This window comes from Lynx canadensis, chromosome B3 (genome assembly GCF_007474595.2).
Source record: "Lynx canadensis isolate LIC74 chromosome B3, mLynCan4.pri.v2, whole genome shotgun sequence".
NCBI classification, from domain to species: Eukaryota; Metazoa; Chordata; class Mammalia; order Carnivora; family Felidae; genus Lynx; species Lynx canadensis.
Genome location: NC_044308.2, coordinates 71179519 through 71204721, shown reverse-complemented (window position 1 = coordinate 71204721; position 25203 = coordinate 71179519). Strand labels below are relative to the sequence as shown.

Below are 25203 nucleotides of genomic sequence, written 5' to 3'. Positions count from 1 at the left end.
GACCTATATTTACAAAATGAGGCAATATATAGAAAGGGCTTTGTAAATTCTGAGATAGGTAAAGTATTATGAAATAGATAAAATATCAAGTTAACAGAGTAGACTTTTACTGGCTCTTGTATTCTGATTTCAAATTATTCTTTCCTGATGTTGTGATCCAAAGCCCTCAGGTAGTTCATTTGTGACCCTGGTGAAATAGTTGTCTTTTGGTATGAGCTGCATGGCCCGTCTGTGTTTCTGAGCTCCTCACTTTTATATATGCTCTGAGTGGATTCTGCTTGCACTGAGGTTAAAACCATTGGTATTTTGGGCTAAAATAGCTGACAGTGAGTGAGAAACAAACTTGGAATCTTTTCTGATAGTAGTGCCTTATAGAGCTATCTCTAAAAGAGAACTATGCCAAGTGACAGTGTAGCATTTAATTCCTATGCAGAATTTTGTGTTTTCCTTTTGCTTCAGGTTGAAGATGGAATCCATGGAGGAACGCAGGCCTGGGTCTTCGAAAGCCTATGTGCCAGCCCAGAAGTGGCACTGTGAAAGCATCTGTAACATCAATCAAGTGGGCTTGGATTTGGACATTCTCGGTAGGAATGGTTAAAGGCTGATGGGACCATAAAGCAAGTACTTGAACTTTGACTAAGATAATGCCTTAAAGTGTTCTCTGTGTCCCATGTCTATGTGTCTTTTCTATCTCAGAAAGATAGGTTCTTTAAATTACTGTTGATTCCCATAATCCTAGGCACACAGTGGGCATTGAGTAATTGGCATGGAACTGAATAGGCAATTGTCATCTTAGAAGCATCAGATTTGGTATTATCAGTTTGTAGTTTATATCAGGTTTTCATGAAGCGTCTGTTCTCATACATAAAATGTATGTTTTGGTCATGAATACCAGTACTTAGAAGCTTTTACTTCTCACAGGGGACAAAATGAGTGGGTCATTGTTAGTTTATGGGGTATTTATAAAATATTTACTTGAGTCCCCTAAATGCTTAGTAATTATGAAATGGCCTTCATTGGTAGAATGCCATTGGTAGAACTGTAGAAACCTTGCACTTCATGTCTTATTACTTATGTTCCCTTAGTTAATCTAATATGCTGCTCATCTGAAAACAGCCTTAAATAATTAAAGTGTTATTCAACTGTCAGATGGGAGTAAAATAACACTTTGCTTATATCTCTCAGGTACTTAAACCACCTCAGTTTCTTTCTGACCTACTGAGCCAGTATGTCATTCTCATTATATGCTAAAACCAACCATCTTCTGTAACTCTGCTTCCTATTTCTTGTAGGAAGAAGCATGGTGAAGTGGACAGAACTGAATTTAAATCCTCTTTAAAAAAAAATGTTTATGTACTTATTTTAGGGGGGGAGGGTCAGAATCGCAAGCAGGCTCTACATCATCTTGCAGAACCTGATGTGGGGCTCGATCTCAGAACTCTTGAGATCATGACTGGAGCTGAAATCAAATGTCTGGAGGCTTAACTGACAGCCACCCAGGTGTCCCTAAATCTTAGCTCTTAATAGCTCTTAATAGCTAGTTAATTTAATTTCTCTAAGCCTCAAATTTAACAATAAATATGGGATAATAAAGTTTGAGTGAAATGATTTTTAAAGTTTCTGACAGAATAGTAATTTGTTTTAAGCTTATTTATTTTGTGGGGTGCCTGGGTTAAGCATCTGGCTCTTGATTTCGGCTCAGGTCATGCGCTCATGGTTCTTGGGATCGAGCCCATTGTTGGGGTCTGTGCTGACATTGGGGAGCTTGCTTGGGATTTTCTCTCCTTTCACGATCCGCCCCTCCCCCACTCGTGCTCTCTCACTCTCTCTCTCTTAAAATAAATGAATAAACATTAAAAAAATTTATTTTGAGAGAGAGAGTGTACCCGTGTATGCACAAGAGGGGAAGGGGATGGGTAGGTAGAGAGTGAGAATGCCAAGCATGCTTCGCACTATCAGTGTGGAACCTCACATGGGTCTTGAACCCAGGAACCATCAGATCAAGACCTGAGCTGAAATCAAGAGTTGGATGCTTAACCTACTGAGCCACCCAGGTGACCCCAGATAATAGGAATTTTTAAGAATGTTAGATACTACTTCCCTTTCCGTCAGCTTATTTTAGTCATACCCATCCTTTAAGGCACTGCTATCCAACAGAATTTTCTGTGATGGAAGTGTTCTATATTTGTATTCTGCATGGTAACCATTAGCCACACGTGGTTATTGAGCAATTAAAATGTGACTGAGGAATTTAATTTAAAATTTAACAGCTGTATGTGGTGTTACCTGTTGGGTAGTGCAATTTTTTTTCTTGTGATGAGAATTATTTAATTTTTTTTAATGTTATTTTATTTTGGGGAGACAGAGAGAGAGAGAGAGAGACAGAACATGAGCGTGGGGAGGGTCAGAGAGAGAGAGGGAGACACAGAATCTGAAGCAGGCTCCAGGCTCTGAGCTGTCTGTCAGCACAGAGCCCTGATGTGGGGCTTGAGCTCACCAACCTTGGTATCATGACCTGAGCTGAAGTCAGGTGCTTAACCAACTAAGCCACCCAGGCACCCCTTGACTTAAATTTTTTTTAAGTTTATCTATTTTGAGAGAGGCAGAGAGAGTGTGAGTGGGGGAGGGGCAGAGAGATGGAGACTCACAAGCAAGGCTCTGTGCTGTCAATGCAGAGCCCAATGCTAGGCTCGAACTCAACATTAACTGTGATCATGACCTGAGCTCAAATCAAGAGTTGGACACTTAATTAACTGAGGCACCCAGGCACCCTATGATGAGAACTTTTAAGATCTCTCTTAGCAACTTCCAAATATACAATATGGTATTATTTTAAGGCTCATTCAAGATACATAACTTTTTTCTTCATGAAGACTACTATGACCAATGATTCTTATTTATTTATTTTTTAACTTCTTTAAATGTTTATTTTTGACCCAGAGAGAGACAGAGCATGAGTGGGGGAGGGGCAGAGAGAGAGGGAGACACAGAATCCAAAGTAGACTCCAGGCTCTGCGCTATCAGCACAGAGCCCGACGCAGGGCTCAAACTCACAGACCGCAAGATCATGACCTAAGCTGAAGCCAGACGTTCAATCGACTGAGCCACCCAGACACCCTGACCAATGATTCTTATCTTTAACAATCCTTGCTATACCACTTTTTGGTACTTCCCATGGACATTAATCTGCATCAGTCTTGTATTTCTAACTAGATTGTATCTGAGGTTATGGATTTTAAAATCTTCACATTGTTGTATGAAAAGGAACATGATAAAAATATAATAGTTTTAGTAAGTTTTAGATTATCATTAAATATAATACAAGAAACTTTCTAGTTAATAAAAGGGAATAGTCTGAAGATTGCCTGCAGTGATGAGCTTTGTGTCTAGGCTTTCACCTGAAAGTTAGATTACACTGAAGCCTTGGAAGAGGAAATTATGCTTTCTTATATTGCCATCTTGTGGCTGCCTTGGGTTCTAAATGATACTAATTCAATTTTGCTATGTCAGGAAAGTTTTCTTTAGTTTGTTGTGATAAATTTTTACCAAAAGTAAACGTTAAATACAATCAGCATTGTCTCATGAAATTGAAACATGCTTTGAAAAAAAAGTTAACTATTTTGGATTACCTTCTCTCTCTCTCTCTCTCTTTTTTTAAGTATGCTCCATGCCCAATGTGGGGCTTGAACTCAAACCTTGAGATCAAGTTCCATGTTCTACTGACTAAGCCATGGGCCCAAGATTACCTTATTTATTTTATGAGTTCCTGGCTCTTTCCTTCTTTTTTCTTTTTATTAAAAAAAATTTGTTCATTTTTGAGAGAGAGACAGACAGACAGAGCATGAGCAGGGGAAGGGCAGAGAAAGAGGGAGACACAGAATCTGAAGCAGGCTCTAGGCTCTGAGCTGTCAGCACAGAGCCTGACACGGGACTTGAACTCACAAACCGTGAGATCATGACCCGAACCGAAGTCAGATACTTAACTAACTGAGCCACTCAGGCGCCCTTTTTTCCTTTCCTTATTTTTTCTTTCTTTCTTTTTTTTTTTTAAAGGATTTTGTGAATCTAATGACTGGTTACAAGTATTTTCTGTAGTTGAACACCCTATGGACTTGGAAAGGTTGGCAGTAACCCATGTCATTTATGCCCCATCTCACTGAATTTGTTCCCATAACTGCAAAGCTCTGGTTGCAGCCAGCAGATGGCTCCTTCCTTTTCCATACTGTTCTCTTATTGTGAGACTCTGGACATGTAACTTTTGGAGTTTGGTTAAACTTATTGTACAGTTTTACCCAAACTTTTAAATTTATACAAGAATCTGAGCTTGTGTAAGAAGCCCTGTCCTAATGTGATACTGAGTTTGGGCATTTGGGCATTTCATGCCATTCATTCTCCAAATAGATGGGTCAATTTATATTACTGGTTGGAGATTGATACAAAGAATGGTTTTCCTTGAGGTTAATTTTTCTGGAGGCTATAGAGATGTGGCTTGGGAGTAGGCTGGTATGCATTCAAGTCCTGTAATCATAACCTTTATTATTTACTCTTTATTTTTCAGAGATGATGCATTTGGAAGGATGATATGCAGGTAGTTGGTAGATCGTGTGGTTCAACTAATTTCTAGATAGAAGCTGATGAATTTGATACCAGAGGTAAGTGTAAAAGAAAAGTCTTTTTACTTGATTTGGATTTCTAATCATCTAGTAAGTTTTGGGGCTCAGTGTCCTTAGTGGCTGGAATTTGGTAGTTTGAAAAAGCCTTAGTTCTAACCTTAAGAGTGTCCTCCTAGTTTAGAGACGGGGAGCCTGTGGTGGTTTGCCCTTCATCAGTCACCTACAGTTTGCCATGATGAAATGCATGTTAAGTCCGTGTTTCAGCTGATCACCCTGATTAAACACATGCTCTGAGCAGACTAAAGCTAGGGCAAACACCTGGAGTTGAATTCTGCTTCTTGGAATTCTTACTGGGATCTAGCCCCCCAGTCCCAGGTAAATCTTAAATTTTTGAATTACAGATCTGATACTACAACACTTTGTTGTGTGCTTTGACCTTTTGTGATATCTTCTTGAGATAGATAGAACCAGGGTCAAGAATCTTCCTCAGTGTAAACATTCAAACACTACAGAAAAAGCACTGATAACTGGTATAATTCTATCACCCGCTTTACTTGGCGGTTTTTAACTAATCACTATTTTATTAATTTATATATAAGATTAAGAGGATTTCAGAGTTGGTTCAGTCAATTTTGTCAGGATCATAAAATGCAACACTATGTAGTCCCTTAAAAGTTCTGATACAGGTTTACCTTTTTTGAAATGGAAGGATATTCAAGATACATTGAGTTAAAAACAAGTTATAGAGCAGTGTGCCTAATCCCTTTTATGCTTAAATATTTTCATATACTTATGTTTACTTCAGAAATTTTATGAAAGGATATACTCAATACTAGAGATTATTGTTTCTAGAATTGGATTCTAAGGGTGATCCTGTTACCCTGTGTTTTCTGACTTTATTATATTCATGTATTGTATTAATTGAACCTACACAGAACAGGCTTCTATTCTTTTTATCTGTGCCTGCATGCTTCAGCAGAGAATGGGGTACATCTGAGGGAGAAATACAGGAAATGCAAATAATCCAAAGTAACATTAGTACTTGAAATAGCTTTCAGCTTTGGCTATGTCTTTTTGCAGCAATGACGTTTCAGGAGACCAAAACTAGATCTGAGTCTGACTTCTTTCCCAGCTTGGAATTCTTGGGTGTTGTAAGTCCTGGATATACAACAGATGATGACAACATTTTTCTTTTGTGGTAAGGCTTATGTTGAAGCTGAGAAGCTTTGACATACATATGAATCTTTGAAAATTCAACTTTGTGGCTTCATGGCCAGCTGCTAAGTTGCTACAGATTTAATATTTTAAAAGGTCAAAGATGTTGAGGTAGCATAGTATATTATGCATAGATTCTGGAGTGAGACTGAGTTCAAACCAATCCTTTGTCACTTAACAGCTATGTAACCTTGGCAAGTTTCTTAACATCTCAGTGTCTTAATATCTTATGAGAATAATAGTGCCAGATTCAAGAGAATAGTATGTCACTTTGAAGATTAGATAATAAATTTGTGGGCTTAGAACACTGCTTAAGCATATAGTGATTGTTCAATAGATATTACCTGTTTTTTTTTTTATTGATGTTTATTATTCAGATAGAGACAGTGCAAGTGGGGGAGGGGCAGAGAAGGAAGGAGACACATAATTTGAAGCAGGCTCTAGGCTCTGAGTTGTCAGCATAGAGCCCGATGTGGGGCTCCAACCCATGAACCATGAGACCATGACCTGAGCCGAAGCTGGGCACTTAACCGACTGAGCCACCCAGGTGCCCCTAGATACCTGCTGTTTTATCATCAAAGTCCATGTGCATATTTATCTTAAACTATTCTACCTGGTGGTTTCTGACATCTTTATCTCCAGCACATAAAACCTAATTTAAAGTTCTAGAATTATGGTAATAAGTATGATAATCAGGACTAGTGTGTATCTCTATGTGACTGTTCCAATAACATTTCTTTAGTTGATTGATCTTGTTTTGGCACTGAGTTATTTATCATCCTATTCCTCATTTTGTCTTTTAGCTGGAGCAGATGATACTTGATGGTTCATTTAGCTCTTAATTGACTTTTTAAAAATTTAGATGTAGTGATTGATTCCTATTAAGACTGACTTGAAAAAGAATGACTTAATATCTTTATTTTTATAAATGTTTCTTAAAACATTTCTTAAAACATTCTTTAAAAAAAAATTTTTTTTTTCAACGTTTATTTTTGGGACAGAGAGAGACAGAGCATGAACAGGGGAGGGGCAGAGAGAGAGGGAGACACAGAATCGGAAATAGGCTCCAGGCTCTGAGCCATCAGCCCAGAGCCTGACGTGGGGCTCGAACTCACGGACCGCGAAATCGTGACCTGGCTGAAGTCGGACGCTTAACCGACTGCGCCACCCAGGCGCCCCTTAAAACATTCTTAAACATTAAAACATTCTTAAAACATTTATTAAAATGGTTGGAGATAAATTTTGATGGCTGTTCCTCTCACTGCTTAGAGCTTAGGTAGTGAGATTTTAGTCCATCATATATCCAAGCTGACTTGTTTTCACTCAAGGCACCATGGGGATGGGTTGGCCGTCCGTTAGTGTCTTCTGATTTTTGCGGAGTCAAACAATTACAAAGCAGGTGGTGATTCTAGGTTAAGACAATGTACCTGTGATTGAAAAATAAAACAAAACTAATATTAAAATGTAAGGATGTATAAGTTTATTGACAATCCTTTGACTGCAATAGTATTTGAATAGCACTGACCTAGGGCTATGAAAGAAAGTGGTTTAGTAAATTGAGAGTTTCTGAAACAATAACTCTGAAGTCATTCATGTTTACATTTTAAGTTGTTTAATCATTTTGTACTGATGAGTTTCTACTGATCAATTTTCTACTGAGTGGTTGCTTACACATTTTAGGTTAGTATTAAAAATGTATTTTTCGGGGTGCCTGGGTGGCTCAGTCGGTTAAGCGTCCGACTTCACCTCAGGTCATGATCTCACGGTTTATGAGCCCTGCATTGGGCTCTGTGCTGATAGCTCAGAGGCTGGAGTCTGCTTTGGATTCTGTCTTTCTCTGCTCCTCCCCTGCTTGTGCTCTCTCTCTCTCAAAGAATAAATAAACATTTTTAAAAAATGTGTTTTTCTTCACAGCATGAAAGTAGATGGAAATTAAAGATGGAAACAGACTTTTCTCCTCAGAAAGGGTTTATAGAATCAACTTGCAGGGTGTCTGGTGGCTCAGTTGGTTAAGCATCCGATTTCAGCTCAGGTCATGAGCTCGAGGTCCGTGAATTTGAGACCTGCATTGGGCTCTGTGCCAACAGCTCAGAACCTGAGACCTGCTTCGGATTATGTGTCTCCCTCGCTCTGCCCCTCCCCCACTCATGCTCTGTCTCTCTCTCAAAAATAAACATTATCAAAATTTTTTTAAAAGAAATGCAAGAAAATTAGTTCAAAAAACCTTGCAAAAATGTAAGAGGCAGGAAGAGTAAAATATTTTCTTTCATCATTCTTAGATTCTTTGCTAGATTGTAAACTCCATGAAAGCAGGAAAACTTCCTTATCTGTAATGCCTGGCCTAGAATAGATGCTCAAAAATATGTGAAGTGAAACCTCCATTAGATATTTTTTTAAGTTCCTGGAAAATGGCACCCTTTTTAATGGCATTTTGGCAAGACATTTATTTACATGTAATAATTGGAACTTAAATTTTGACTCTGATGAAAAATGTATATATAGGTACATTGTATGTATAGGTACATCTGGGTACCAGTGAGTCTACCTAAAAGTCTTAATACTTGGGGTGCCTGGCTGGCTTATTGGTAGAGCATGCTGCTCTTGATCTTAGTGTTGTGAGTTCAAGACCCAAGCTGGGTGTAGAGATTACTTTGATTATGATGCTTGATCCTTTAAGGGTCAATGAAGAATGGCTGCCAAAACAACCTGGGTTTGAGGAATAATTATATAAAAGCTTACATTTATGTATGTATGTATGTTTATTTATTTTTCTGAGAGAGAACCAGCAGCAAAGGGGCAGAGAGAGGGGGACAGAAGGTCCAAAGTGGGCTCTGTGCTGACAGTAGAGTCCAGTGCAGGGCCTGAACTCATGAACCATGAGATTATGACCTGAGCTGAAGTCGATTGAAGTCTTAACCGACTGAGCCACCCAGGCACCCCAAAAGCTTACTGATATTTAATAGGATATCTTTTATTATGAGCATTTTATTTATAGCCTTAATTGGACATTTATCATTGATTTAAGTTTTACAGAGCACTCAGGTATGGTTAAAAAGTCATTATTTCTGCTTTATAGTTAATGTTGAAATACTTATAATTGTTTTGGCTAAATTATGCTTTAAAGAATTTTTTGCCCTACATAGTATATTTATATCCCTAAGGATATATTTTACTTGCAAGGGATATAACATACAAATTCAGGTATTGGAAGTCTAGTACTTATCCCTGTGATTTGAAATGAGATTTAATACTCATACTAGAATTATAGAAATGGTATGTCACTATAATAACTTCTGTTAGAATTTGAAATCTAATTTTTAGATTAAGATTCTTCCATTAAAATGAATATAAGTATCAAATTAGTTTAGAGTAGATCATGCTAACATTCTAAGATTCAATAATAACAGGAGAAATTACTATTTTGAAGTTTTTAGAGCAATGTGGTATATACTCCGTATAGCTGATAGATACTTAATATCTACCCAAGATCAATATCAAACTTTATGATAAAAAAATCATTTTTGAAACGTGAAGATAATCTGTAATTAAATGGTATAAATGATGCGTAAGCACAAATTATAGAGTTTATCCAGATCCTTATATTAGGAAGAATGGATTAAACATCTATAAATGAAAAGCAAAACTTTAAACCTATAGAAAAACAAGGAATATGATGACATTGGAATAGACTTAAGCACCAAAAGGAAAGATTGATGAATTTGTATACAGTAAAATTAAAACTTAGGTTTACATACCATGTAATCAACAAAGGACTCCATAGAAATATAGAAATGATCAAAGGATATGAATGAGTAATTCACAGATGAGGATCTCTGAGTAGTCAGTCGCCTGAAAAGATGCTTAATCTCACTAATAATCAAAGAATTGGCATGTTAAAACATTGAGATGCCATTTTACTGCCATCATAAGGGCAAAAATGAAAACAAAACCAGAAAAATGACACTTGCATATGTTGCTGAGTCTGAAGCAGTGTGCTCTCGTTTTTGCTGGTGGTAGTGAAATTTATTTGAAGTTGATTATACACAAATCCAGTCTCTGGGTATTATGTTCTATAGGAATTCTTGGCATGTGTATTCAAGAAGACATGTATACAAAGTTTATTGAAGTACTGTTTTTAATTTTATTTATTTATTTTTTTAATTTTTTTTTTCAACGTTTTTTATTTATTTTTGGGACAGAGAGAGAGCATGAACGGGGGAGGGGCAGAGAGAGAGGGAGACACAGAATCGGAAACAGGCTCCAGGCTCCGAGCCATCAGCCCAGAGCCTGACGCGGGGCTCGAACTCCCGGACCGCGAGATCGTGACCTGGCTGAAGTCGGACGCTTAACCGACTGCGCCACCCAGGCGCCCCTGTTTTTAATTTTAAAAACCTGGAAGAAATGTCCATTAGAAGAATGGATAAATTGTGGTAAATTTTTAGAATTTGGCTGTTAAAATGAATTAGTGCAAGGTATGTGTATTAACATGACTACATGTCAAAAACAGTTAATAAAATAGCAAAGTGATGCATACTATAAGTAGTTTTAGGACATGCAAAATAAGATTTTAGTAGTTTAAGGACATGCAAAACAAGATTGATATATACATATATACTAAAAGTATAAAAGCATGCATGAGAATGATAAATACCAAAATCTGGCTTGTTTACCTCTGGAGAGGTAGAAGAAAATGGGGAGGCTTCAGTTATATTTATAATATGTTACTTCATTTAAAAGAAAATCAAATGTGAGAAAGATTTCAGTTTATTAAAGCTGCATGATGGTCATTCGTCAGATTTTTTGTATGCTTGATATTTAATAATAAAAACCAATATTTTAAAAAAAATTTAATGTTTATTTTTGAGAGAGAGACAGAGTATGAGTGGGGGAGAGGCAGAAAGAGAGGGGGACACAGAATCCAAAGCAGGCGCCATGCTCTGAGAGGTCAGCAGAGAGCCTGATCTGGGGCTCAAACTCACAAACCGGGAGATGATGACCTGAGCTGAAGTCTGATGCTTAACTGAGCCATCCAGGTACCCCAAAAACCAGTATTTTAAAAAGTTCTGTTTGGTGGATGGGTCTCTGTATCTCAGTCTTGATTGATTTTAGTGATCTCATCCCCAGGAGCACTCCAGAAAAGAGCCAGTGAAGGCAGTGAAAGGTTTGCCAGAACAAGAGGACACAATGCCACTAAGAAGGAGGTTAGTTCAGTTCCTGGTGTTCCAGATAACTGGGATACTAAGTCTTTGTAGCCCCCTGCCCCTTTTTATTCTATCCGGCAAAATGTTGGCAAAAAAAAAGTATACATACACACACATACACACCCACATAATATGTATATTATTCCTACAGGCTTTTAGCCAAATGGGTTGGAAATGTGAAACGGACTCTAGAGGAAATTTGAGACTGACTTTGAAACTGACTTAGTTTTGAAATCCTAAGGTTTGGGGAATCAATGGTCTTGATGAAGAAGCAGGAAGAGATCATGCTGCAGTACAAAGGTAAGTTAGATCACAAAGTTAGGTACTGGTTGAATTTGAATGCTTTGTTTTCTAACTTTAGATTCTACACTTTGGTAGTATATTTTGCATAATTAAAATCAGGTAATGCATAAACTGCTCAGATATGCAAAAGAGATGTTAGGGGTTTACACATGAACACCCACTTTTGTTTGAATCCAGTTTGTACCACCAGAATTAAGTTACCACTGTAAACTCTCAGACGACATTTTAGGAAATGTATACAAAGGCCAAGAGGACCCTTTCTAATTACTGTGAACAAGTTGGAAGTAGACAGAAAACTAGCCAAAAGTTGTGTAATTAGGATAGGTTTTTTTTGAAGAAGAAAGGGTTAGTATTAGAGATTTACAACCCATAAAGGGGTTTACAGGGCTTTGGTGTCCATTGTGTAGTTATCTGTTACTACGCATTATGTGGACAGGTGGCTGCAAAAGACAGCATTAAGGCTTGTATTCTGAGGACCCCTCAAGCCCTCTTCAGCTTAGTTTCTAATATGAATTCCAATAGGCTTCTATAGATTGAGCAGAAGACCACGCAGGTTACACAGAACAGAAACGAAATTGGCAGGTGACAGCATTAGGGTAAAACAGGCACAAACATTTAAACAATTAAAAGTAGGTCCAGGAGAGCACACAGGCAGATCACCTCAAAAAAGCTGTGACCCCTGATCCTGCCTTCATTTCAGGCCCTGTAATAAATGTTGGTAACATCATAAACTAAGGAAAAGTTCTATTTTTAAATGTATCTAGAAGATATGTGAAAGCTATAAAGATCCCTGTACCAAGATGGATAAAAAGTAAAATGGCAGAACTAGAATGTGGAGGTGATAGCTATCCAACTACAGGCGTCACATTTCCGGGACTTTTTCCTACCTAGGAAGTATGTGCTGCCCAGCCTGTCATCCCCAAGTATTTCTAGGACAAACACGCCTGTGTACTCAGAGGTTCTGTTAGCTTCTCAACTGCCTCTCGCCCCCTTGCCTGCTGTTACCTCGGGAGACTCTGACCTCAGCTGTTACACCCAGGAGGGCTAGGATGTTAACTCTTCTGCCAGTCGAGGGCAGTGAAGGGAACTCAATGGCTGTATCCATTGGGCTCCCAAGCGGGAAACCTAGACCACACTACGTGAGACTCGCACCCTCACAGTGCCTGATATGCGCCTGCGCCGGGAATACGTACCCAACCAAGTCCCGAGCGGTACGAAGCCCTGTGCCCGGTACCCGGCAGGCTCCGGGGCAACCCCGCGCATGCGCTCTCAGATGTAGTAAGAGCCGCAGGGCGAGCTCTCCCTACAGTAGTTGTGGAATTGTGGCGGCAACGGTGTTTTCCCGCGCTTTATCTGGGCGCCTCAGGTTAGATATTTTATTTGTATTATTATTATTTTCTCCGTAGACCGCAGGAAGCAGGCCAACAACTCCAGAGTGAAGTTTCTGTGAGTCTAATTCTCAAAAACTTGGCCCTCGGTAACTTGGACAGCTCACTAAATTGGCTTTATTCCCCCAGTCAGGGAAAATTGGGAATTAGCCGCTCCCCTCGCTTTGCCCGAGAAGGCTCTGGTTCGAAACGTCCCAGCTTTTCTGCTCGCCCCATGCCTATTAACCCTGCTGGAGGTAAAATAAGCCTTATAACTCTGGCTGCAAGGTGCCATTTACCTTTGGAGCCTACCTCAGCGGGTACTTTGGGGATAAAGGTGTCAGAGCGTCCTCGTCGACCCCAGTGACTGAGGCAACATTCTTGACAGAATTTATCGGTTGATAAATGTGAACATTTTTCCTTGGTGTATAATTGATGTGTCACAATTATTTCTTACAGTATATGATTTTGATATATCCACAATATTGCTGTCCAGTCTCGGTTAGTAAAACTTCAGTGAGAGTGGACGCTATATTGAAAAGTAACCTAAAAGTATTTAGTTTTACATTTAAAAAAAATTGCAAGGGTAGCATTCAATAGTATTTGTATTAATATTGAATGCTATCCTTGCAGTTTATTTGCAAGGAATTGTTTGATGATAAAGCAGCTTTTATACAGTTGTTCAGGTTTCATAATAGTCATTTGCTTGGACGAATTAAATTATTTTAATACTAGCAGATTACTACCGGCTTTTTAGTTAAGGCAATGCAGGTAAAGAATCTGAGAAGTCCATGTATCATGAAACACCTAAAAATGTAACTTAAAAGACACTTTGCGCTAAAGAATGGTTGAAATCAGTGTCTGGATTTAAGTCTGCCAAGTGTGAGAAGTGATACTAAAATAAGCTAGCAAACTATGGACGGTAATAAATTTGGCTTTTTTATTTAGGTATTGAGGAAAGGCGAAGGGTGTAATTAACTTTTATTTGTTTGTACTTTGCAAAATGTTCCTAAACTTTATTTTCTACGTACATACTATTTTTGGCTTCAGTAAGATTTGGACCACTAGTGTCTTTAATTTGTTTCTTTAAAATTTTTTTTTCATGGACTGTCTAGCGGTTTACACAAAAGAACACAGTTAATATTGAGTGAAATCAATGTAACGATTATAATTACAAAAACAATAAAATACATTATTTTATCGTAATTAAATGAAAACATAGTCTGTTTATTTACTATTTATTTCATTTTCACTAAAAGTTGACTTATTTGGCCTTTCATTTACCTCTTATTAGGATTCTTTTCAGCATCTGGAGACCTCACTTTCTATTATGTCTTTGTGTGAAGACATGCTGCTTTGTAATTATCGCAAGTGTCGTCTCAAACTCTCTGGTTATGCGTGGGTCACTGCCTGCTCTCACATCTTCTGTGATCAGCATGGCAGTGGTGAGTTTAGTCGTTCACCAGCTATCTGCCCTGCCTGCAACAGTACCCTTTCTGGAAAGCTAGACATTGTCCGCACAGAACTCAGTCCATCAGAGGAATATAAAGCCATGGTATTGGCAGGACTTCGACCAGAGATTGTGTTGGACATTAGCTCCCGTGCACTGGCCTTCTGGACGTATCAGGTTAGTGCTTAGGCTAGTTTTTCTGGACAATATGATTGGAGGCATGTGGAAGCTTCTAATGTTTTTCCTTCACTGTGTTTGTATTTATTTTTTGTGAATATATAGAAAACTTTCTTTTTAATAATTTTTTTTTTCAAAAGTAACATGTTTAGGGGTCCCTGAGTGGCTCAGTTGGTTAAGCATCCAGCTTTGGCTCAGGTCATGATTTTGTGGTTTGTTGGTTTGAGTCTCACGTCAGCTCTGTGCTGACTGCTGGGAGCCTGGAGCCTGCTTGGGTTTCTGTGTCTCCCTCTCTCTCTGCCCCACCCCTGCTCACGCTCTGTCTCTGTCTCTCTCCCAAAAATAAATAAACACTAAAAAAAAAAATTTGAAAAGGTCATATGTTTACTTTTGGAAATCCAAAGGGAAGAAAATAAAAAAAATCACCCATAATTCCATAACTTGGAGATCATTGTTGATATTTTTGTGTATTACTGGACTTTTTTTGTACATATATATGTTTTACATATATATATTTTTTTGTCCCAAAGTAGGATAATATCAGTTACAGCTGACAATATATTGTGATTACTAGAATATTTTAGTATTTTTAAATTAGTTATTTTATAATCATAATTTTAATAGTTGTATCATAAATTACTTCCAAGTTATAAAAAAATGTGATGAGCATTCTTATCAAATTCACGTATTTAATTATTTGCTAATATTAAATTCCTGAAAGTGGATGAATACATATTTCAAAGTTTTAAAAATTGCAGTTAATTAATTTAACTTTTAAAAGATTTTATTTTTAAGTAATCTCTCTGCTCAACGTGAGGCTTAAACTCACAACCCTGAGATCAAGAGTTGCATGCTTTACCGATTGAACCAGCCAAGTGCTCCCCAAATTGCAGTATTTTAAAATTGTCTTCCAGTTAGGACCTTTTGTGTCCCTTAAATGTATGAGGGTGCCTGATTATTCATATTTCTACTCACCAATTAGATAATGAGTAGAGTAAAATCTTGTTTAAATATGCACTTCTTAGATGACGGTTAGCTGAAAACATTTTCTTGTATGTTTTCATGTATTTTTATGAATTGCCTGTTTTAGTTTGCTTATTTCACTTGCTGTAGGTTTTTTCCCTATTGATTTGTAGAATTCTCTCTCTTTTTTAATGTTTATGCATTTTTGAAAGAGAGACATAGCATGAGTGGGGGAGGAGCAGAGAGAGGGAGACACAGAATCTGAAGCAGGCTCCAGTCTGGGCTGTCAGCACAGAGCCCATCGTGGGGCTTGAACTCCCAAACTGTGAGATCATGACCTGAGCTGAAGTCAGATGCCCAACTGACTGAGCCACCCAGGTACTACCAAGAATTCTTTATATGTACGTAACTCAGATATTGCAAGATATTATCTCTTTTTTTATTTATCTTTTATTAGTCTTTTTTTTGATATAATAGAAATGTCTCTTTTTTTCTAGTTTATTAAAACCACTGTGATTAACTCATGATTTCTGGTACCTTCTTAGAAAGACTTTTCTGTGGAGAACTTTAATCGTGTCCTTGAGTATATTGTATATCTTGCATATACATTTATAATGCTTTTTAAAGATTTTGCTTGTCAACAAGTTAATCCTTTCATTATATTTTTCTGGGTAAGGCATCCCTCTTATATGCTCCTGTATCTTATGTGTACTTTTATTGTATTATTTATATGGTATTATAATTATCTGCATACTTGTTCATGTCTTCTAGTTGGGAGAGTTCTTTATGTCAAGTTTTGATACTTTATCTCTGGGTCCTGAGTGACCATCATAGTTACTGGTCTTAAGTCTCAGTAAATATTTATTGACTGAATGAATAGACACTATATCTTAAAGTGGATTCCTATTTGGGGGATAGTACTGATTGAACATGAATGTGTTACTGTTTTCATCTTTTCAAATATGGTAGAAAGCAGTGAATGAGTAAGGTAGTCAGAAATAATTTTTTTTTTCCTATTTAGTTATTCAACAAATATTTTCTGGAAACATTTATATTTCATGCACCTTCTTAGGTACTGAGTATACAGTAATGAACAAAATGTATGAGTTTCAAGAAGGCTACGGTTTAGTGGTGATAAAGATTAAAAAACCCCAGACATTTATAATATATTTGTAATGTATACATTATAAGGAAAGTACAGAGTGCTGTGGGACTACATAGAAGGGACTGGTAACCCAGACTTGGTGGAGTTACATCACGCTATATTGAATGGGCAAATTAAAAAAAAATTTAGAGGTGAGGTCTCATATTTCATTCTTGTCAATATATAAAGGATAGTGAATCCAAAGATAAGCTAAAATTTGTGTCTGTATATAGTAGTTGTGTATGTGTAACAAACTTAATGGCTTAATCAACAAATTTAGTGGCTTAGAACAACATATGTTTATATCTCAGTTTGTGTAGGTCAAGAGTTCAGGCATAGACTGCTCAGATTCTCAAAACTATAATCAAGGTGTTGACAGGGGCTACAGTATGGCCAACTGAGGAAAGATCTGCTTCCAAGCTCATGCTGGCAGCATTCCCTTCCTAGTGGAATGTGAAACTGAGGGCCATATTTTTTGTTACTTTTTTAAAAGGATTTTATTCTTTATTTTATTTTTTAAATTTTTTAATGTTTATTTGCTTTTGAGAGAAAGAGAGACCGAGGTCTGAGTCGGGGAGGGGCAAAGAGAGGGAGACACAGAATCTGAAGCAGGCCCCAGGCTCTGAGCTGTCAGCACAGAGCCTGACGTGGGGCTCAAACTCACAGACCATGAGATCATGACCTGAGCTGAAGTCGGGCGCTTACCTGACTGAGTCACCCAGATGCCCCGAAGGGACTTTATTTTTAAAGCAGTTTTAGGTTTATAGCACAATTAAGAGGAAGATGGAGAGATTTCCCATATATTTGTTGTCTTCGATACATGTATAGTCCTCCATTATCAACATCTGCCACCGCGATGGTACATATGTTTTAAATGATGGACCTACATTGACATGTCACTATCATACAAAGTCCATAGTTTACATTAGGGTTCTCTCTGTGGTATATATATGCTGTGAATTTGGACAAATGTATAATGACTTATATGCACCATGATAATATCATCCACAGTAGTTACACTGCTCTAAAAATCTGTGCACCATCTTTATCCCTCCTTTCCCCTAACCCCTGGCAACCACTGATCTTTTTACTATTTCCATAGTTTTGCCTTTTTCAGACTGTCACACAGTTGGAATCCTACAGTTTGTAGTCTTTTTCATTGGCTTCTTTTTTTAAAAATTTTTTTTTTTTTTTTAATTTTTTTTTTTTTTTCAACGTTTATTTATTTTTGGGACAGAGAGAGACAGAGCATGAACGGGGGAGGGGCAGAGAGAGAGGGAGACACAGAATCGGAAACAGGCTCCAGGCTCTGAGCCGTCAGCCCAGAGCCCGACGCGGGGCTCGAACTCACGGACCGCGAGATCGTGACCTGGCTGAAGTCGGACGCTTAACCGACTGCGCCACCCAGGCGCCCCTAAAAATTTTTTTAAGGTTTATTCATTTTTCATAGATCGACAGAGGCAGAGTGTGAGGGGGGAGAGGCAGAGAGGGAGACACAGAAGCTGAAGCAGGCTCTGGGCTCTGAGCTGTTGGCACAGAGCCCAACGCAGGGCTCAAACTCACAGACCGTGAGATCATGACCTGAGCTGAAGTTTGACGCTTAACCGACTGAGCCACCCAGGCGCTCCATTGGCTTCTTTGACTTAGTAATACTCATTTAAATTTCCTCTTTTTTCATGTCTTGATAGTTCATATCCTTTTAATGTTAATACTATTCTGTTGTTAGATTTTACACAGTTTATTTATCCATTCACCTCTGAAGGACAATTTGGTTACTTACAAGTGTTGGTAATAATGAATAAAGCTGCTATAAACATTTGTGTGCAAGACATGCTTTCAGTTCCTTTGGATAAATACCAAAGAGCATGATTTCTGGATTGTATAGTAAGACTATGTTTGGTTTTATAAGAAACTGCTGTTTTATAAGGAATCTGTCTTACAAGAAATCTGTCTTCCAAAATGGCTGTAACTTTGCATTCCTACCATCAATGAAGGAGAGTTCCTTTTGCTCCACATCCTTGCTAGTTATCAGTGTTCTGGATTTGGGCCATTCTAATAGGTGTGTAGTAGTATCTTGTTTTAATTTGCATTTACCTGATGACATGATATGGGATATCTTTTCTTTTTTTTAATTTTATTTTTTAAAATTTACATCCAAATTAGTTAGCATATAGTGCAACAATGATTTCAAGAGCAGATTCCTTAATGCCCGTTACCCATTTAGCCCATCCCCCCTCCCACAACCCCTCCAGTAACCCTCAGTTTGTTCTCCATATTTATGAGTCTCTTCTGCTTTGTCCCCCTCCCTGTTTCTATATTATTTTTGTTTCCCTTTCCTTCTGTTCATCTGTTTTGTGTCTTAGCGTCCTCATATGAGTGAAGTCATATATTTGTCTTTCTCTGCCTGACTAATTTCACTTAGCATAATACCCTCCAGTTCCATTCATGTAGTTGCAAATGGTAAGATTTCATTCTTTTTGATTGCTGAGTAATACTCCATTGTATATATATGTATACCACATCTTCTTTATGTATTCATCCATCGATGGACATTTGGGCTCTTTCCGTACTTTGGCTATTGTTGATAGTGCTGCTATAAACATGGGGGTGCATGTGTCCCTTTGAAAGAGCACACCTGTATCCCTTGGATACATGCCTAGTAGTGCAATTGCTGGGTTGTAGGTATTTCTACCTTTAGTTTTTTGAGGTACCTCCATACTGTTTTCCAGAGTGGCTGCACCAGCTTGCATTGCCACCAACAATGCAAAAGAGATCCTCTTTCTCCACATCCTCGCCAACATCTGTTGTTGCCTGAGTTGTTCATGTTAGCCATTCTGACAGGTGTAAGGTGGTATCTCATTGTGGTTTTGATTTGTATTTCCCTGATGATGAGTGATGCTGAGCATTTTTCATGTGTCGGCTGGCCATCTGAATATCTTCCTTGGAGAAGTGTCTATTCATGTCTTTTGCCTGTTTCTTCACTGGATTATTTGATTTTTGAGTGTTGAGTTTGATCAGTTCTTTATAGATTTTGGATATTAACCCTTTATCTGATATGTCATTTGCAAAAAGCTTCTCCCATTCTGTCGGTTGTCATTTAGTTTTGCTGATTGTTTCCTTCACTGTGCAGAAGCTTTTTATTTTGATGAGGTCCCAGTAGTTCATTTTTGCTTTTGTTGCCTTTGCTTCTGGAGACGTGTTGAGTAAGAAGTTGCTGTGGCCAAGATCAAAGAGGTTTGTGTCTGCTTTCTCCTCAAGGATTTTGATGGCTTCCTGTCTTACATTGAGGTCTTTCATCCATTTGAGTTTATTTTTGTGTATGGTGTAAGAAAGTGGTCCATCCAGGTTCATTCTTCTGCATGTCGCTGTCCAGTTTTCCCAGCACCACTTGCTGAAGAGACTGTCTTTATTCCATTGGACATTCTTTCCTGCTTTGTCAAAGATGAGTTGGCCATATGTTTGTGGGTCCATTTCTGGGTTCTCTCTTCTGTTCCATTGATCTGAGTGTCTGTTCTTGTGCCAGTACCATACTGTCTTGATGATTACAGCTTTGTCGGGATATCTTTTCATATGCTTACTTCACATCTGTTTATTTTCTTTGGTGAAATGTCTATTAAGGTTTGTGACTGATTTTTTTTTTTTTTAAGTTTTTAATGTTTGTGCATTTTTGAGACAGAGAGAGACAGAATGTGAGCAGGGGAGGGGCAGAGGGAGACAAGAATCAGAAACAGGCTCCAGGCTCCAAGCTGTCAGCACAAAGCCTGATGCGGGGCTCGAACTCACAAACTGCAAGATCATGACATGAACTTAAGTCAGCTGCTCAACTGACTGAGCCACCCAGGTGCCCGCCCCTGTGACTGATTTTTTAAGTTGGGTTATTTATTGTTGAGTTCTAAGAGTTCATTGTATGTTTTGGATAACAGACTTATCATGTCTTTTTTTTTTTTTTTTTTTTTTTTGAGAGAGAAAGTGTGGGGGGACAGAGAGGGAGGGAGGGAGGGAGAGAGGGAGACAGGATCTGAAGGGGGCTCGAACTTAACCATGAGATCATGACCTGAGCCGAAGTTGGATGCTTAACTGACCAAGCCACCTAGGTGCCCCCAGATATTTTCTCTCATTCTATGGCTTGTCTTTTCATTCTCTTGACATTGTCTTTTGCAGAGCAGAAATTTTCAACTTTATTTTTTTTATTTTTTATTTTTTTTAAATTTTTTTTTTTTTTTCAACGTTTATTTATTTTTGGGACAGAGAGAGACAGAGCATGAACGGGGGAGGGGCAGAGAGAGAGGGAGACACAGAATCGGAAACAGGCTCCAGCCTCTGAGCCATCAGCCCAGAGCCCGACGCGGGGCTCGAACTCACGGACCGCGAGATCGTGACCTGGCTGAAGTCGGATGTTTAACCGACTGCGCCACCCAGGCGCCCCAGAAATTTTCAACTTTAATGAAATCTAACTCATCAGTTCTTTCTTTCACAGATTGTGCCTTTTTGTGTCGCATCTAAAAAGTCACCATTAAACCCAAGATCATTTAGATTTTCTCCTCTGTTACCTTATAGGAATCTTATAGTTTTGTGTTTACATTAGTTCTGTGATCCATTTTGAGTTAATTTTTGTGAAGGTTGTGTACAGTCTTATGTTTAGATTCATTATGACCTCAGTATTGTGCTGGCTTTTGCTCAAAGGCTGTACTCAATTACTTGCCTTGGCCTTTGCAACATGGCTACTTGCTTTTACAAAGCCAGCAAGAGAGTGTGCTAAGGCCGACTTTATAGTCTTATGTAATATCAAGCAGCATCCTTTCATTTTACCTGTATTCTTGTCACAGCTTCTGCCCACATTGTAGGAGAGAATCTAAGTACAAAGAGACAGGGATAATTGGAGACTGTCTTATCTGTTCTCCATACTATGGATTACTTGAAATATGACATTCATATTTTTTAAAAATACTAAGACTACATGTCACTTTTCAGGGTTAGATAGATACTTTTGTTGGTATAATGGTAGCAGTTTGAGAATATTCCTCCAGAGTTTTTTCTTATGTGTTTAGTGACATGGTGTATTATTTTCTATAGTAACCATCCAATTGTACATCTAGTTTGCTTCTTAATCTGGTTCTAAATGTTAAATTAGTAATGTCCTGGTGTAAATCTTTTTGTGTAAAGTTTTATGATATATAACTTTGTACTTATTACCTTAAAAATCTCTTTCTCTCGGGCAGGTACATCAGGAGCGTCTCTATCAAGAATACAATTTCAGCAAGGCTGAGGGCCATCTGAAACAGATGGAGAAGATATACACTCAGCAAATACAGAGTAAGGATGTAGAATTGACCTCTATGAAGGGGGAAGTCACCTCCATGAAGAAAGTGCTAGAAGAATATAAGAAAAAGTTCAGTGACATCTCTGAGAAACTTATGGAGCGAAATCGTCAGTATCAAAAGCTCCAAGGCCTGTATGATAGCCTTAGGCTGCGAAACATCACTATTGCTAACCAAGAAAGTATGCTGGAACCATCCATGATTGCACAATCTGGTGTTTTTGGCTTTCCATTAGGTAAGAAAGGACATATAATATCCAATAACTGTTCTTTAAATCTTTCACATTGTGTTCTGCACAGTTCTAGAAAGTCAATGGAGACTCCAAAGGCCTAGAGTGGTGATAGGTTCCAGATTCCTTATCCAGGTCTAAACATGTACATCTTTGCTTTTATTTGTTTTTATTTGGTTGTGGTTAAGTTACATCTTCATTGTAAACAGTAAATCTCTTCAAAATAGTTTGCATATTGATACTTTAAGTGAAAAGCTGTTTCCTTGCAGTAATATTAGTTGCCAGTTTTCGATTCCTTACTAAGGACTAGATACTGTTATAATATTACATATATTCATTTTATTTTTAAAACTTTGTGAAGTAGTTATTACCCTTATTTTACAGATGAGAAAACTGAGGCACAGAAAGTTTAAGTAAATTAGTCAAGTTACAGAAATATCTTCAGAGCCCACACTCAACCATTTCCTATCCTCAAGAAGTCCATGTTTCATTTTCTTTCACATGGCAATACTGATTGCACAGTACTTAAATTATTGTTAGTTTGCTTTTGTTTATTCATTCATCAAGTATTTATCAAACATACTTCATGTACTAGTCTGCTAGACATAATCCTAGGCAATGAGAATATAAGGATTATGCAGATAGGATTCCTGCTTTCTGGAAGTGCACAATCTAGGAAGATACCAGTTCTTTTCTGCTTGTTAGGTGCCTTGACAGATACAATGAAACTCCTGTCTCTTCCTGAGTTCTCTTTATACTATTCTTGATATAATAGAATCCAAGTGATTTTTACTATGCTATTAGTATAAATTAGTTTTGGAATGTAAAAAAGTGAAGTTTCATGTGCTTAATTTCCTAAATACATGTTTTTTGAATTACAGCCTGAGGAAAAACATTTAGTAGGGGAAGAGATGTCCTAGAAAAGGCAGGAAGTAATAAGGTGAAGAATATTAGATATAAGAATTGAAGCAAAAACAAGTTTTTGCTTAAATTTCAGTTAATCATAATTATAATTTAGTCAAGGTGTTATTGTATATTAACATTATAGATATTTTTTCCTTGTTACAATCCACATTTATGTTGATTTCTTTATATTCATCAGTTCTTTCCTGTTGCACTTTTTATGCACACTTAACCTTTTTTTTAACTTTTTTTTTTTTTTTTTAATTTATTTTTGAGAGAAAGAGAGAGTGAGAGACAGAGTGCAAGCAGGGGAGGGGCAGAGAGAGGGACACACAGAGTCTGAAGCAGGCTCCAGGCTCTGAGCTGTCAGCACAGAGCCCGATGCGGGGCTTGAACTTACAAGCCGTGAGATCATGACCTGAGCCGAAGTTGGACGCTTCACTGACTGAGCCACCCAGGTGCCCCTTAACCTTTTTACTTTTATCTCTTGTTACAGATGTTGGCTTGAAGCATGTTTATAGTCAGCATTCTCTTTTAGTTACATACTCCATTTAAAACTTGTAGAAGCCAAAGAATGGTACAGTGGAAGTTGTTAAATGTTTATTTAATCAGATCTATTGTCTGATTTTTTTTTTTTAATGTTATTCTAATCTTGGACTGCGAGTATGTGCCAGTTTTTCATAGTTGATATATATTTTCTGTTTATGGCAGTATTTTAAAACAATTTTATTCTAGAGGCTCCTGGTGGCTCAGTCAGTTAAGCGTCGGACTCTTGATTTTGGGTCAGGTCATGATCTCATGGTTGTGAGATTGAGCCCTGCATTGGGCTCCTCACCAGATGAGCATGCTGAAGATTCTCTCTCCCTCTGTATGTACGCCCCCCCCCCCCCCCCCCGCTAGGTGCACTCTCTCTCTCTCAAAAATAAAATAAGTAAATAAATAAAATTATTCTTAAAGAACCTGGGACAAAAGGCTTTATACACACACGTGCACACACACACACACAATATTCCTTTGAAGTAGATTACATAGGTAATGAATGAAATTATGAATTGTAAATTCTGGCTATACTAAAAACATTTCACTGTAAAATTACTTTTGGTGATGAGTTCATAGCTACTGGAAAGTGCATCACAGCCGAAGGTATAGTATATACTGTGGTTGGGGGAGGGAGTAGGAGCCATCATAACCCTTTTCTCTATCCAATATTAAGTTTATATTTTACTGTCTCATAGGAATTGATTCTGTTAAAATATTTATTAAATGAATTTTGTCTTTTTGTACCTAAAGATCTGTAAGCAAATGGATGCTTAAGTTTTCCCCTTATTTTTTTCCTAGGGAACAACTCCAAGTTTCCTTTGGACAGTACACCAGTTCAAAATCGGGGTGGTGGAGATGGAGATTTTCAGTTCAGACCATTTTTTGTGGCTTCTCCCACAGTACCTGAACCCAGCAACAGCTTTTTTAGTTTTGCCTCCCCAGGTCGTGAAGTAGAGCAGCAGCAAATCTCTAGCAGGGCCTTTAAAGTGAAAAGAATTTAGCTCATTTTACAGAATGTTTCTCTTATCACTTTCAGTGGTCTCATTTAGCAAATTACCTTTATTCTAGTTAGGGTAGGAGTCCCCATCGTGCTGTTATATTTTTATGAGAGACTCAGTGTCTGTAGGAATGGCTTTAGAGTCTAGTTTCTTTTTCTGTTTCCATTATTTAAGACATGAGCATTATATTAAACTCAATTTTATTGTGAACTGTTAAGTTTTCACCAGCAATGAAAAGGGTATAATATTTTTGACTGTTTTGTAGATCACCATTTGTTTTCTTTCTGGACTACATGCTTATTTATGATGTATGTGTATATAAGCACTGTGGTATATGTCTACATGTCACTTTGGGTTCTGGTATTTATGCATATATGGATATATGTGTTCCTTTATATTGGTATTTTGCTGTATTTGCCAGTGTATTTATAAGAAGATTTTGGCCTCTGGAAATGGCAGGTGAATCTGTAGCTCGTTATTTGGCTATGTATATCTATTTGTATATATTTATTTATTTGCCCTTGTGTTAGTTTGTGGAGGTGTGTTCATGTCAGTGAATGAGAGTACAATTTGATGCATGTATATGAAGTCTTATATTTCTTTTTTAAAATGATTCATATTGATAAAGTTATTTTGTAAAGTTGATTTTTGGCATTTATTTTAAAATAAAGTTACTTTTTCTTTACCCTTTTGCCAGCAGTTGCCTTGGGCCTACTTACGCAGAAAATTTAAACAATATATTATTGATCTCAAGAGATTATATTAATTAAAATACTTTTAAA

General features: G+C 37.7%; 1 protein-coding gene and 2 non-coding genes across 4 annotated transcripts; all 3 read left to right on the top strand.

Moving 5' to 3' along the window:
• The first annotated feature begins 453 nt into the window (after positions 1 to 453).
• Positions 454 to 25203, top strand: CCNB1IP1 (cyclin B1 interacting protein 1). Of its 2 annotated transcripts, XM_032593673.1 has the most exons (7): positions 454 to 584; positions 4559 to 4652; positions 5694 to 5811; positions 10953 to 11029; positions 13994 to 14326; positions 21653 to 21986; positions 24222 to 25203. In XM_032593673.1, exons 3-7 carry the CDS (start codon positions 5787 to 5789, stop codon positions 24422 to 24424), a joined length of 972 nt encoding a protein of 323 aa, XP_032449564.1. In that variant the 5' UTR covers positions 454 to 584; positions 4559 to 4652; positions 5694 to 5786; the 3' UTR covers positions 24425 to 25203. The 2 variants fall into 2 exon arrangements, with proteins under 2 accessions (XP_032449564.1, XP_030174458.1); XM_030318598.2 differs by lacking the exons at positions 454 to 584; positions 4559 to 4652; positions 5694 to 5811 and adding an exon at positions 11181 to 11329 and having other exon boundaries at positions 10848 to 11029.
• LOC115517534 lies at positions 4838 to 4914 on the top strand. Its single transcript, XR_003969974.1, has one exon. It is a non-coding gene; the product is annotated as a small nucleolar RNA SNORD126 (small nucleolar RNA).
• LOC115517527 lies at positions 7072 to 7218 on the top strand. The gene has a single exon (XR_003969968.1). It is a non-coding gene; the product is annotated as a small nucleolar RNA SNORA79 (small nucleolar RNA).

Coding starts and splice junctions, on each gene's coding strand:
- CCNB1IP1 (XM_032593673.1), top strand. CDS start 5,787: ATGATGACAACATTTTTCTTTTGTG. Junction 11,030..13,993: donor ACAATGCCACTAAGAAGGAG/GTTAGTTCAGTT, acceptor ACCTCTTATTAG/GATTCTTTTCAGCATCTGGA. Junction 21,987..24,221: donor TGTTTTTGGCTTTCCATTAG/GTAAGAAAGGAC, acceptor TTTTTTTCCTAG/GGAACAACTCCAAGTTTCCT.